This window comes from Prunus dulcis, chromosome 6 (assembly GCF_902201215.1).
Source record: "Prunus dulcis chromosome 6, ALMONDv2, whole genome shotgun sequence".
NCBI lineage: Eukaryota > Viridiplantae > Streptophyta > Magnoliopsida > Rosales > Rosaceae > Prunus > Prunus dulcis.
Genome location: NC_047655.1, coordinates 22,755,417 through 22,770,414, shown reverse-complemented (window position 1 = coordinate 22,770,414; position 14,998 = coordinate 22,755,417). Strand labels below are relative to the sequence as shown.

Sequence of the window (14,998 nt, the reverse complement as noted above, 5' to 3'; positions counted from 1 at the left end):
CTTTAGTTTTGTAAGACTTTCTTTGAAACCTTCTTAAAATGGCTTCCTCTTCTTCCTGCCCAAATAATTTCAATTTAAATGATGCTCCCCAACAACCAGTGACGCCAAAGTTTGGCGTCCATCCTTTGTATCCCAAAATCGTCATCTCACAGTTAATGATTCTGTGATGATGGATGATGCTACTGCTGTCACAGTAGCTAGGAATTTCATTATTCCAATGGATGAAATGCTGTTGACAGGGAGGTCTGAGGAAGAAGCTATTAATGACTCAATGGCTTCTAGCATTCAGAGTGCTGCTTCTGTTTCTAACTTGGCTGATCGTTTGCGTGTTAGAGCAAACGAGGTTCAGAAGCTGACAACTGAAAATTATTCTCTTCAAAGAATGCTTCATGAGTCTCAAAAGGAGGTTGAGAAACTCAAAGGAGAGAATAATTCCTTGTTGAAACTGGTGAGTTCGTACTCTGTTGATACACAGAGAAAGCTAGACATGCTGCAGGTCTCAAATGAAAAAATTTTGGGAGACCATGAGAGGCTCATGGCTAGGCTTAAGAAGCGCCGTCCTCTTCCTTCAGAGGCTTCCAGAACATAATGTAATTTTATAGATTTTACAGGGCCTGCACTTTCATTGCAGGTGGAAAAATCTATCTGTTGTATGTTCCTTTCCTTTTATAATAATAATTGCGCACATTCTTAAACTTGCATATGTGGTTTGTACGTCTTTTCAAAATGACGGTCTGGAACCTTGTGCCTTATAGGTTCAAATAACCACATCAAATCTCTCATATTTCCATGCATGTGAGCCCAGAACTTTTGGTCTGGGTTAAACCCAAACTCATAATTTATTAGCCATTTTCAAATGGACATGAAATATGAATTGAATAAAAGCTACGATAATATCTCAATATAGTAGTGAAGAACATTAACTACTATATACCCACAACTTCAAGTTTTAGGATCTCTCATATATTTGGATCCATGGGCTTCCGGCCCAGATGTAACAAAATATGTGGGGAGCCTCAATTCATCATTTGATTTTTTTATACTGATATTATCCATTTCACGGTGTATTCTTAACAACCGGATTCACAAAATATATTTCTTCCTTGAGGTGTCGATTATAACAAAATCGAACTTTATTAAATTCATCATTCTCTTATGCCAAGAAAATTTGTGGTGTACCACAATTTGCAATAATACCTCAAAGGTTGTCCATTTAACTCTTGGAACTTTAGGTTCTCCACACTTGTTAGATTTTGAACTTCAGGCCAAAATCACATATTCTCATGGTATGGACATTTTTACAATTTTCTATACATATTTCGGGACTTCAAGCCCTTACATAATTGTCCATATTTTGAGGAACTTCTGGCATCTCATTTAATTGTTTATCCATGAGTTTAAGGAACTGCAGGTTCCATTTTGTATATAGTGACGGTTTCCCCAAAATGGTTAATATTTATGCATACGTCACTATTCATGTGAATAGTACTATTCATCAATCATGAATACATACCTATTCATATGTGTAGTACATTTGCCAGTACAGTTATTATTCATGTGTACGGCACTTTTAACCAATACGGTACTGTTACATCATTAAGGAAACCCAGGTCCTTATTCACATGTCAGGGATCAAGGACCCTTAAGTCCGATCACATGTTTACAAATATAGTACCGGAGAGACTGCCAGCTCTCATATCAATATCATCATCAAGGATCTTCAAGTCCTGATGTAAATGTATGATGAGGATCAAGGAACTTCTGGTCCTGATCTGTATTCTGTAAAAACTCATCATACAACACAATTAATCCATAAAATAAATTTACCGTTTAAATAAATTACTTGTATGGACGTTAATCCCGCACCATACTTTAAATGTGCGGTAAAGTAAACGTGCTTGTATGGGCACTAATTCTGCTCCATACATTTAAATGACAGTAAAAGCGTGGACGATAAACCCGCACCACCCTTTAAAGTAGGTTAATTTGCTGTAAAGTAAATTCACAAATTAAATTGTTGTATGGACGTTAATGCCGCACCATACTTTAAATGACAGTAAAGGCGTGGACGATAATCCCGCACCACCCTTTAAAGTAGGTTAATTTGATGTAAAGTAAATTCACAAATTAAATTGCTGTATGGACGTTAATGCCGCACCATACTTTAAATGACAGTAAATGCGTGGACGATAATCCCGCACCACCCTTTAAAGTAGGTTAATTTGCTGTAAAGTAAATTCACAAATTAAATTGTTGTATGGACGTTAATGCCGCACCATACTTTAAATGACAGTAAAGGAGACAGAGGAATAACCACATAGTGTTGAGTTGAAAAATTTCAGAAATAAAAGGAGAGACTATCGTGCTGATAACGTGTTATAAAATAACCTGAGATATGTGCGGATATTTTGAGTTGTACGTAAAGTAGATGAGACACAGCATTTAACGAGGTTCGACTATGCCTACGTCCTCGGAGAGCAGCAGCAGTAACTTTTTCACTATAAAATGATATGGCTACAACTTTAGTGTTTACAACATATGTGGCTCACTGAAGTTTCTCTCTAGGAAAATTTCTCTCTGCTTTCTCTTCTCTCTTTTCTTTCCTTTTTTTTTCTTTTTTTTCTTCTTTCCGTTTCTCTTCTTATTTATAGGCTGAGAAAATCACTATTCATAACTATTCACCCGTGACAGACAAACTATTCATAACTATTCACCCGTGACAGACAAACCAAAGCCGCCAAATGAACAGTAATGAATAGTAATGAACAGTAATGAATAGTAGTGGGCTCCACTTTTACAACACCATATGCGTTGTTCTTATGTGTGTGTGTTTTTTTCCCTTCTACGGGCCCCACCCCATCATCTAATTAAGGTGTGGAATTAATTAAGAAACAATGATTATAGTTTGGCAAATATTTCCTAGAGATTAGAGAATATCAGTTTCGAGTTTCCTAAGTGAATACTAGTACTACTACTAATGCATGCAATACGCAAGTACAATGTGGTCTTTATGCCAATGGTTCCCTCCCACCAAAGTGGTGGCGGCGGCGGCTTCCCCCATGGCACCCCCTTTCTAGTCCCCAAGTGCACATTTGAGTTTGAGCTCCTCTCCTTCCCTTTGGAGTAGACTATCGATGTATCTCAAAGAAACAATATTGTGTTCTTTACTGGCCACTTTACATTACAATTTACAACCAAACCACATGTGCTAAGCCTACAATAAGAATTCTTCCCCTTTCCATTCCCTTCCCTTCTCTTATTAACTATAATGCATGTACGTTTCTATCACAACTCATGTGTTTCTATACCAAAATGAATAAAATTCCCTTCCCTTCTCTTATTCACTTCAAATATCCAACTTGAAATTTTTAACTTGACTAAGTCCCGTCCAAAAGCCAGAGGTGACATAAATTTAAGAACAAATGCTCAAATATTAATGCAAGAGAGCCATGCCATTTTGAAGGACATAGAGTTTAGAGATATGAAAAACTTGTAGTTACGCTGCTCAGCATATATATACATATCTAAAGTCTAATTGATTTCAAACTTCAACACATAAGTTAGTTTCTCCTACTCAAACTTCGACACATACGCAGTACACTAGTACATTTGGTACCTAACCAAGTATCCTAATGTCATGTAAAATAATTAATCTCCTGTAAAATAATTAATCTCCCAATCCAAACCCTCTTCAATAGCCTAAAAGAAATAGCCTAAAAGTGGCAAAACAGCTACCGCACATATAATTGATAAAGTTTGGGTCACCTTTAACTGTCTCTTCTTGAATAAACCCTTAATATATATAGTTCTTGGGAAGAAGAAGACCTTGAATTGATAGAGGCTGAAGCTTAAGACCCTTTACCATGCATTGTGGACTTTAGATGGCCTCTTCTTCTTATTCTTCTTATTCTTCTTCTTCTTCTTCTTCTCTCTCTCTCTCTCTCTCTCTCTCTCTCTCTCTCTCTCTCTCTCTCTCTCTCTCTCTCTCTCTCTATACCCTACCCAACCTGCCTGCTTAGCAAATATTTAAGATAAGACTCTGCCCAACATGCTTAGCAAATATTTAAGATAAGACACTGCCCAACATGCTTAGCAAATATTTAAGATAAGACTCTGCCCAACATGCTTAGCAAATATTTAAGACACGACTTAAGGGTACCAAGGGGTTCAAAGAATTAAACCCAAACAAAATAAAGGTAGTGATGCATTCGTGTGTAGCCATTGGCAGATATTAATTCCAAATATTAAGCTAATTAAGTACCATGCATATATATATATATATATGTCTACAAAAGCTAGCTTAATTCAACAAGGTTAATTAGGCTAGCTAATTAAGTAATATATATATATATATATGTCTATAAAAGCTAGCTGAATATTCAACAAAAGGAGCTAGCCAAGTACCAAGCATAAGCTAGCAACAAAAGGGAGCTACTTTGAGGAGGCTAGCTAGCCGCTAACCTTCAACATTGGCTTGGGTGGACACACCTGAAAAATTAGAGGAAAGAACAAAGGGCTAATTAGATGTTAACTTAATAGTTAAATGACTTAATAAAACCAAAACATATGGGTTAATTAGCATTTACATGATCTTGGTACTCCAAATGACTTGCAAATCTCAAACTACACACTTGACAAGCCTTGAAGAACTTGTAGTGCGTGATTTGATGACTTTGCAAGCCACCAAGTGTGTTAAATCTTGCACGGCACATATAGCAACCAACATCATATTTTTTTTCGTTCTTCTTTTGCATGTTCCTAGTGAGTTTCCTTGCTTTCTTCTTCTTTTCCTCATCAAGCAATGGGTTTTCCTTATTCTCCTCACTCCCTTCATCTTCATCAAAATCATAGGGTATCTCTTTCCAAATGTAAAAAGGAAGATCAACCCATTTTGTTAGAGATCTAGTTAATAAAAAGAAAGAGAAATGTGAAATATGAAATATGACATTGGAATTGGAATACAATAATTACTGTTGGCACCGTAACTAACCGAGCAACTAGCTTGCCTAGACCATCCACTTGCCATGCTTTGAGAGGTCATAACCTTAATCAAAGAAGCATTACCACAAGTCACAACTCTAAGCAAAGTAAGAGGAGTCTCACATTGGAAAACTACAAGAAGTGAAGACTTCCCATCACCTATAAGAGGAGACCACTCTCCACTTAAACGGGATCCCTAGGCTGGGCTTTATCTTTAATCATGGGCTTCTCCCTTCTTATCTTTATATTTGGGTCCAACCCTATGTACAAATGTAAGCATACATTATTATAATGAGAACATACTTCTCCGTGGACATAGCCCATTCATTAAGAGTAAACCACGTATATCTCGTCTTCTATATATTTACCGTTTGCCCTAATCTTCACACACATGCTAAAGGTCCTCACCTTCACCCATTCATTAAGGGTGAACCACGTATATCTCGTCTTCTATATATTTACCGTTTGCCCTAATCTTTACACACATGCTAAAGGTCCTCACCTTCACCCATCATCCACCATTCCATCTCTATCTAAGTTGACCCTCCCAAAAAGAGCATCAACAGTTTGGCGCCGTCTGTAGGAATCGACACAAGAAGCCTTTGTCGATTCTCCTTTCTTCGGTTCCCTTCGGCATCCCTTTGATCAACTTCTCATTCGGCATCCCCTTTTCCTTCGGCAACCCTTTTTCCTTCGACACCCCATTTGCCTTCGGCACCCCCGTGCCTAGTCACATTGTCTTGCAACATGCAAGCTTTGTGTCACATTCGGCACTCACATGCCTAGCTACATTGCCTTGCAACATGCAAGCTTTGTATCTCCCTCGGCATCCCTTCGCATTCGGCATCCCCTTTGTCTTCGGCACCCCCGTGCCTCGCCACATCACCTTGTGACATGCAAGCTTTGTGCCTTCGGCACCCCTATTCCTAGCCACATTGCCTTGCAACATGCAAGCTTTGTCTGGTCTTCGACATCCCTTCGACTTCGACACGCACATGTTTGGGCACATTACCTTGCAACATGCAAGTTTTGTGTCGCCTTCGGCACCCCGGTGCTTAAGCACATCTCCGTGCCTAGCCATATTGCCTTGCAACATGCAAGCTTTGTGTCACATAAAGCATCCCTTGGCTTTCGGTACCCTGTGCCTAGCCACATCACCTTGCGACATGCAAGCTTTGTGCATTCGGCACCTCCGTGCCTAGCCACATTACCTTGCAACATACAAGTTTTGTGTCGCATCCCTGTGCCTTTGGCATCTCTGTGCTTAGGCACATCTCCGTGCCTAGCCACATTGCCTTGCAATATGCAAGCTTTGTGTCACCTTCGGCATCCCTTGGCCTTTAGCACCCCCGTGCCTAGCCACATCGCTCTGCAACGTGCAAGCTTTGTGCCTTTGGCACCCTCATTTTTAGCCACATTGCCTTGCAACATGTAAGCTTTGTCTCGCTTTTGGCACCCCTTCGCCTTCGGCACCCCCGTGGCTAGGCACATCGCCCTGCGACATGCAAGCTGTGTGCCTTTGGCATCCCCTTTGCCTTCTACACCCACGTGCCTAGCCACATTTCCTTGCAACATGCAAGCTTTGTGTCGCTTTTTGCACCTACATGCCTAGGCACATTGCCTTGCAACATGCAAGTTTTGTGTCGTCTTATTCTCTCTTACGACATGCAAGCTTTGTGCCTTCGGCATCTTTTTTGCCTTCAGCATCCCCGTGCTTAACCACATTGCATTGTAACATGCAAGCTTTGTCTCACCTTAGACATCCCTTCACCTTTGGCAGCCCCGTGTCTAGGCATATCGCCTTGCGACATGCAAGCTTTGTGCCTTCGGTATCCCCTTTGCCTTCAGCACCCCCGTGCCTAGCCACATTGCCTTGCAACATGCAAGTTTTGTGTTGCCTTCTGCATCCCTTTGCCTTCGGCACCCATATGCCTAGGCACATCGCCTTGAAACATGCAAGTTTTATACATTCGGCACCCTTGTGCAAGTACATTGCCCTGCGACATGCAAGTCTTGTGCCTTCGGCACCTACATTCCTTCAGCATCTTGTCTACGACATGCAAGTCTTGTACCTTCGGCACCCCTGCCCTTCGGTGTACTATGATGCCCTTCAACACCCTTGCATAACAAAATAAGAACTTGGCAAACCACTTGGCTTTTGTTGCAAGTTCCCTCCCTCCAATGTCCTTCTTACCTGGAGACTTGGGGGATTATGGGTAGTGCATTATACAGCATGGAAGACAAATTGTGGTGTTGCTCGGCCAGTGCACTTAAAATTACAAGTCCCCAATCAAGAAGTACTTTCTTACTCGCGAACTTGGGGAACTACTGTTGGCACCGTAACTAACCGAGCAACTAGCTTGCCTAGACCATCCACTTGCCATGCTTTGAGAGGTCATAACCTTAACCAAAGAAGCATTACCACAAGTCACAACTCTAAGCAAAGTAAGAGGAGTCTCACATTGGAAAACTACAAGAAGTGAAGACTTCCCATCACCTATAAGAGGAGACCACTCTCCACTTAAACGGGATCCCTAGGCTGGGCTTTATCTTTAATCATGGGCTTCTCCCTTCTTATCTTTATATTTGGGTCCAACCCTATGTACAAATATAAGCATACATTATTATAATGAGAACATACTTCTTCGTGGACATAGCTCATTCATTAAGGGTAAACCACGTATATCTCGTCTTCTATATATTTACCGTTTGCCCTAATCTTCACACACATGCTAAAGGTCCTCACCTTCACCCATTCATAAAGGGTGAACCATGTATATCTCGTCTTCTATATATTTACCGTTTGTCCTAATCTTCACACACATGCTAAAGGTCCTCACCTTCACCCATCATCCACCATTCCATCTCTATCTAAGTTGACCCTCCCAAAAAGAGCATCAACAATTACTAGCATTAGCAGCCATGTTGTTGAATGAACCACCACAAAGTGAGTGTGATTTTGTAGAGAAAAATCTGCCAAAAATCTGGTCCGAGAGTCTGAGACCAAGGTATGCGAGGAATAGGCTGATGAGTGCCCCCTCTGTTACTATTTCTATTTCTTTATTTTTCTTTCTTTCTTTATTTCTTTTTTCTTTCAATCCCAACCGTACACGTGTCATCTCACAACCTAATATTTTTGTCTTTATTTTATTACTCAGTCTTTTATTATTTTTTTATATATCAATTTTTTGGTCAAATATTACTCTGCAGACTGAGATGGAGGATGGACTTGAGCGGGAGGGTTTTACTGTGGCGGCAGCACCAGCACCTCCGTACCTCTCCTATGAGGAAGCGCAACCAATGCTGATTGGAAAAAGAAGAAAAAAGAAAGAAGAAAAAAAGTCCAACAAGTAACCAATCAAACACAATCTCTTTAAGTTGTAATAAGTTGTAACCATACCCAAGTTTGTATATTATTTTATTATTTTGGTAATCCTATCCTAATAGGTTTAGGTTTCAGGTGTCCCCAACTTTTATTTTTGTGTGTCAAATTTCGGATTTCCTGATTGGATCATTTGTTTGTGCTGATTTCCTAATCCAAATCCAATCCTTGGGCTAATTAGGAAATCTGTGCAATCCTATTCTTTAAAGGCAATCAGTGTACATATATATAAGCATGCGTGAGATTTTTTATGTGTACTCAACTTGAGTTCAATTATTTCGGTGATTTATGGTAAAAATGTAATAACCCAAAACAAAATATCTAAAAAGTAACAAAATATCTAAACATTAGGATTAATTTATTTTAGCAAAAAGACGATTTTGCCCTCGCATTATTTAATAGGAAAAAAGTTGACTTTTTGATCGAGAAGGAATTTGGCAATTCCGCTTATGCGTTGCGTAGAGCACGACGAAACGAGTCCGTAGACATGGAGTAGACTCGAATCGGAGTTGTAACGAAGAAAATACGGTCAAAATACCGCGAAGGGCAAAACGATAATTTGGACAAAAAGTCAAATTTTTATCTCTTTTCTCCTTTCTCTCTCCTCTTTCTCTCTCTCCTCTCGTTCGCGCGCAGCCGCGACTTCCGCGCCTTCCCGTCGTCCTAGCAGCCGCCACAGGTCGAGCCGATCTCTGGCACCGGTACCAACAGCTCCTCCACACCCTCGCCGTCACGACCTGACCCATCGCCGCCCTTGCCTCGGCCGGAGCTCGCCGGAATCTGGAGTTTTCCGCCGGTTTTCAGTCCAAACTTCAAGTTCTTCGTTCTCCCTCAATTCTCCACCAAATCGTTCAAGTAAGGTATGATTTCTCAGCTATTTTTCATGCTCTAACTGATGGTTGGCTGGGTTTTGATCGATTTCACCTCTAGATCACTCGATTTTCAACTTGAAAATCGGCCGAACTTTGGCCGCCGTCATCGGCTATTTCCGGCCACTTTTTGGGGTATGTCCAAGAACAAAAGTGACTCCAAATGAGGTGTTTTACCTAGGATAGGAGTTTGGAGTCTTGGTTCCGAGTTTTTCCGACAATCCGGTATTGCTTTGGACACCCAATCTGCATGCGCGTGTGGCGGCGCGTGGGTGAGGGTAGTGAAGTGACTCTGTGTAGTTTTACGATCCTCGTGTTGTCACGAGCGCGTAGGATTTCGCAGATCTCGATTTGGAGTCCGTTTGAGCCCCGAATGGATTTTCCATATTGCGCGATCCTTGGGTGCAGTGTCGTCGAGTCGTTGGATCGCACCCAAATTCAGATATGTCGTTCTACATGATTTCAGGATCGTGTAGGATTCGACGGATTACGAATCGGAGTCCTGGATACTCCGAAATCGCGAACCCTGGGGCTACGGTTTGGGTTTTAAGCGATAACGCGATTTTGGCTAATCCGACCGTCCGTTTCAGACCAAATTTGCGGAACATGGTTCTTTCTTCGTGAGGAACCTTTAGAGAATCCCAGATTGTCCATTGGAGATCGTGGACCCCACGGAGTTCCGGATTGGCTGGTCTGGCAGTTTATCGCTTAGTAAAGCTTCGGGTCTTTCAAGACCGTTCTAATTGTCTGAAAGACTAAAGTGGGCATATGAGTGACTTTAAAATGAGTGCACGCAATTCTAGGAGCCGAGGGCAGGATGTTTAATTTAATTCTTTTATTAAGCTGTTTTATTAATCATGGTTAATCAGGCACCAGAGGCCAGACTGTGCCACAGGAGGGACCTTCAAAAGGTCCAGCTAGCTCGGACCAGCTGTGAGTGGACTTTCTTTCATAAATGATTTTATATAAATGAGTTATATAAACGATTTATATAAATGAGTTTACATAAATGATTTTATATAAATAAGTTTTTATAAGCGAGTTTATCTGAATAAACTTCATTATTTGATCTTGAATAAGTTTTGTTATGTTTCCGAGCATGATTAGTACAGAAATAGTTCTATAATTCTGTGCTGCTTACTTACACATGCTAAAAGTGATAGAGACAGAGTTTGAGGTTTGAATCAGATGAGATAGCAGCATAAATTGAAATTACAGTTATTTCAGATTTCTCTAAAGTAATTTATTTTAAAACCACCACATACCCATTTTTATTTGGTGATTACCCTCAGATGGACCGATGTCTACGGACATCCAGTCTGTTTTACAGTTCTGTCAGTGCACTTGACATTGCCTCACGAGTTTCGGGGACGCTCGGACCGTGAGTGCCAGGATTTGCGGCTCGGCAGACTTGGTGTCCCGAGACCTGCCAGGATTGCGGCTCGGCTGACTCTGTGTCCCCGAGACCTGCCAGGATTGCGGATCAGGCTGACTACGGTCTCCTGCATCTTGCCAGAGCGGCTCGAGTCGACTTGGTGTCATCGAGACCTGCCGGCGGATCATGCTGACCATAGTCCCCTGAATCCTGCCAGTTTGCGGCTCGGAAAGACTTTGTGTCACCGAGACCTGCTAGGGGAATTGACGGATTTACAGGGGTACACTTAGGTGGTAATTTTAAAGGAATTTCAGTACCTTTATATAATTATTGTTTTCAGTCATTTTAAACTAGTTATCTCGATATTCATGCATGTTTTATATTTCCGTATGTTTGTTCAGCTATACGAACACAAATATATATATATATATATATATATATATTTAGGTATGTTTAAATGAAGGCCTCGTGTTTGAATACAGCCGAACTGTAGCCTTACTTATCATTTTATTTTTACCATGGGGGTTATGATGATTATAAATTTGTTTCAAGAATATTATTTTCGTCCACTCACATTTCCAACTTGTTTTTCGCCCCCAGGCCGTAGAAGTGCGCAGGGATCCACCACCGGGCCACTCTTAGCTTCCGCACCGCCAAGAAACGTAGGATTTTATTGTAAAAGTTCTTGAAATCTTGTAATTAGTAGAAAATGCTCTGATATCTAGTTTTAGTGGAAAACTTGAACTGGTGAATGTTTGGTTGTTTATTCTGGCAGTTGGTGAAAAGCTATTTGCTTGTTTAACAGGTGGAAGATTTTGGGTTTGATCAAAATACAGGGGAGACTCTGCCGAATTTTCGGCAGGAGTCCAAAGAAAGTTTTAATAGTAACTGTAGCAGGAAGGGTAAAATGATCATTTGTGCCCGACAGTTGCCAGGTGTCGGACACGCATAGAACTTGGTTCGAATTCCAAAGTGGAGTTGGGATCGGGTCCTGTCAAAAAACCTTCCTTCTTCTTTCGACCGAGTCTTTTTATTTTCTTTTTGGTATCTCTCTGCATATTCCTCTGTGTCTTCTCAACAACAGCAACAATAAAAACTTGTTCCGAATTGGTAATTATGAGTTCAGGTATGTTTGGCATTGGTTTCTCTTTTATTGCATATTGCAATTTGTACTCTTCAAAGTTGAATGCAATTTTCTAATCTCCCAGAAAATCATTTTATTTCGCATCTTGGTATTGAACATAATTAATATGATAACCCCAACAACAAAAACAAAAACTAATATGATAACCCCATCTTAATAGATCGTTGTAAATTTTTTATTATTTATTTTTCTAACTTCTTGTATATTCGATTGCTATGTCCGGATGTACTTTGACTATTTTTGGATTATAATATTCTCATCTTTGATAGAAAAATTAATAACGCCTTTCCTCTTTTTTCTCTTTTTTTTTTTTTTTTTTAAATGTTTATTGTTTGCGCATGTATTTTATAAAAACTATGGTGGACATTTCCATCATTATCATCTCTCTAATTGTGTTTGTTTTTGTTTTTGTTTAGATTGGGCAAAACTTTGTGACCAAAATTTGGATTTAGTTTTAGAGAAATTAGTGGCATCGTCAGACTATTTGCGATTCAGTCTTGTTTGTAAGTCATGGCATAGTGCAGCCAAGGATTATCAAAGACGTGGTAAGATGTCAACTTTTGATCATCATCCTCCAATGCTCTTGATATCTACCGGCAAAAACGGTATATGGAGATTATACAATGTCATGAATGATCGGATCTTTGATTTGAAATTAAAATTGTCAAATAAGCGATTTTGTGGGTCTTCAAAAGGATGGTTAATAGCTATGGATAAGAGCTTTACTGTAACCCTAACAAATCCATTTGTTAGGGCCAAAGGGGGGAGAATGAAAGAAAATTCAATCATTCGCCTGCCTCCGCTAATCCCCCAAGATCCAGATGACTTGGTCGGTTGGGCTCATGCCCCCAACTATTTTCTTTTGAAGGCCACGCTTTCAGCAGATCCAATATTAGATGCAAACAACTGCATTGTTCTGATCATATACGAGGACCAATGTCAAATGGCATTTATTAGACTTAATAAAGATCCAACATGGACTTATGTTTATCAACATTGGAATGGGATTGAAGAAGTTGTTCATGTTGAAGATAGCTTTTATGCCGTTACCATTCGTAATTACCTTATAGGTTTTGATATAACTAGTCAGTCTAACTCAGACGAAAAATTAGTTGCAAAACGCCGGGCACCAGATCATCCGCAAAAGACATATCTCGTGAATCCAAATGAGAAAGAATTGTGGATGGTTCACAAACATATTGATATTGAAGACGACAAAACACAGGTGACATATGAATTCAAAATTTTTGAATTGGATTATGAGAAGGGTAAGTGGAGTGCCAAAAAAACCTTAGGTGATGTTGCACTCTTCTTGGGTGATAACTCTTCTATATCTGTGTTGGCTTCAAAGTTTCCAGGATGTCAACCGAATTGCATATACTTCAGCCACGACGATACACGTGTTGCACATGATGTTGGACCTCATGGACCTCATGATTTTGGTGTTTATAACGTTGCAAGTGGAAGCTTTCACTTTGGAGTTTTTAATATCACAAGTGAAAGCGGTACATGTATAAGGAAACTAATTAAGAAGAGTAGGTCTCCTCCAATTTGGGTTGTGCCAAAAATTCAGTTGTAAAACGCTTGTTCTATTTGTTCTCTTGGCCTGCTGCTTGAAGCTTTCTAAGATATGTAGAAAGCTGCTCTGAATAGTTAATACAACTTTGAACTTTTTATAGTCGTTATAAATCCTTGTATCCTTATTCTTTATATAAATAGAGTTTGAATTGAATTTTTCAATTCGCACCCAATAACTATATTTTAGCATTTCAATTTCAATTATAACCCTCTAAAAATAATTCAAAAAATGAAATTAAGATTTAAAACTCGAAAAAGAAAAAATAAACTCAGCACACATACACACTTCCCCTGTCTGCTCCCAACAAAGGCTCCACCGGCCAGCAACCCCCAAAAATTGAAATTTTTAATAATCTAATTTTGTTTAATAAATGACAATGTGACTTTACCTTACAACCGTAGCGAAGCAAAACACCCAGTGGTGGAAGAATTATAACCAAAAATATTTCCATGCATGTCGCTGCTGACCCCATATGTTTTGATCATTCTCTTGCGATTTTATTGGTGATTTATGTACCCCCAAAATCATGCAATTAAATCAACCACTTTCCCATTTTGCCTCGAGTTTACGTAACTTTGGGACTAAAATCTTGGATTTTGAGTTTTAAAAATCTTTTGAGTGCACTTTGGTGCAGAGCAATGGTTACTTTCACAAAGAAAAGCATGGTGGAAAGGTGCCTGATTGCAGCTTCTCTGGCTGCTCTGGTTTGCCATCCAAGCTCCACCATAAAGTGTTTCAAGCCCAAGCCAAGATCCAGATCCCCATGAAAACAAAAATCAGAACCAGAAGATCTTTCTGCTCCTCCACCAAAGGAAGTGCCTTCAAAACCAGAAGATCTTTCTGCACCACAGTTTGGATGTTCTTCATGGTTTTGAAGAGTATAGGAAGATGGTGAAATCCAAGTACGAAAAGGATCGGATTCGTATGAGGGTGGAGAGGTTGGTGGTTGATGGGAATGAACTTCTGCAATTCCATGGTGCCGCCATTAATTGTTCATTAGGGATCAATGGCTTATCAACCATTTGTAAAAAGAAATGCTGCCAAGTTTGCTGGGAAACGAGAGTGTGCAAGGAAGGCCATTGTGGTGTGTAGAGTGAATGCAGGGCACACTGCTCATTATCATGCACATGGGCTCATGGATGACGAAGAGGGTGAATTTGATTCTGCCATGGAATGGGGGAGCAATTTTGTGAGCCCAAAATGCTTGTGCTTTTGAATTCGGAGGCTGTGCTTCCATGCTTTGTAATCATATACCATGTCAAAAATAAAAATCTTCCATGACTAGGAAGATAACAGATTTTCTTATTATTGGAAATGCATGTTTTCCACAAGCAAAGATAGATTTATATGCAAATAGCCTTCATTTTTTTGCTCTTATATAATCCTGAACTCAAAATTTAAGACCAGCTGGTACCTGCAATAGCCTTCATATTTGATGCCCAGCAATGAATTGTATAGCGGCATGCTGAAGACCAGCTGGTACCTGTAAGAGTCCAGTCTCCATCCTGCTGTGATCAGTACTCTTCTTGAAGGTTCGGTGCTAAAGCCGTCTCAGCTGCTCATCCGGCAACCAACATCGTCAAACGACTCAAATCAAAGAAGCACCCAATAGAGCACCATGTCTTGGTAACATAAGGGGATCCTTTTAGTTGACTTTCACTGTTACCCG

At 40.0% G+C, this 14,998-nt stretch overlaps 1 protein-coding gene across 1 annotated transcript; it reads left to right on the top strand.

The window, feature by feature from the left end:
• Positions 1-11,722: 11,722 nt before the first annotated feature.
• LOC117630480 (probable F-box protein At1g65740) lies at positions 11,723-13,329 on the top strand. The gene is made up of 2 exons (XM_034363189.1): positions 11,723-11,732; positions 12,167-13,329. The coding sequence occupies exons 1-2, from the start codon at positions 11,723-11,725 to the stop codon at positions 13,327-13,329; spliced, it is 1,173 nt and encodes a 390-aa protein (XP_034219080.1).
• The last annotated feature ends 1,669 nt before the right edge of the window (positions 13,330-14,998 follow it).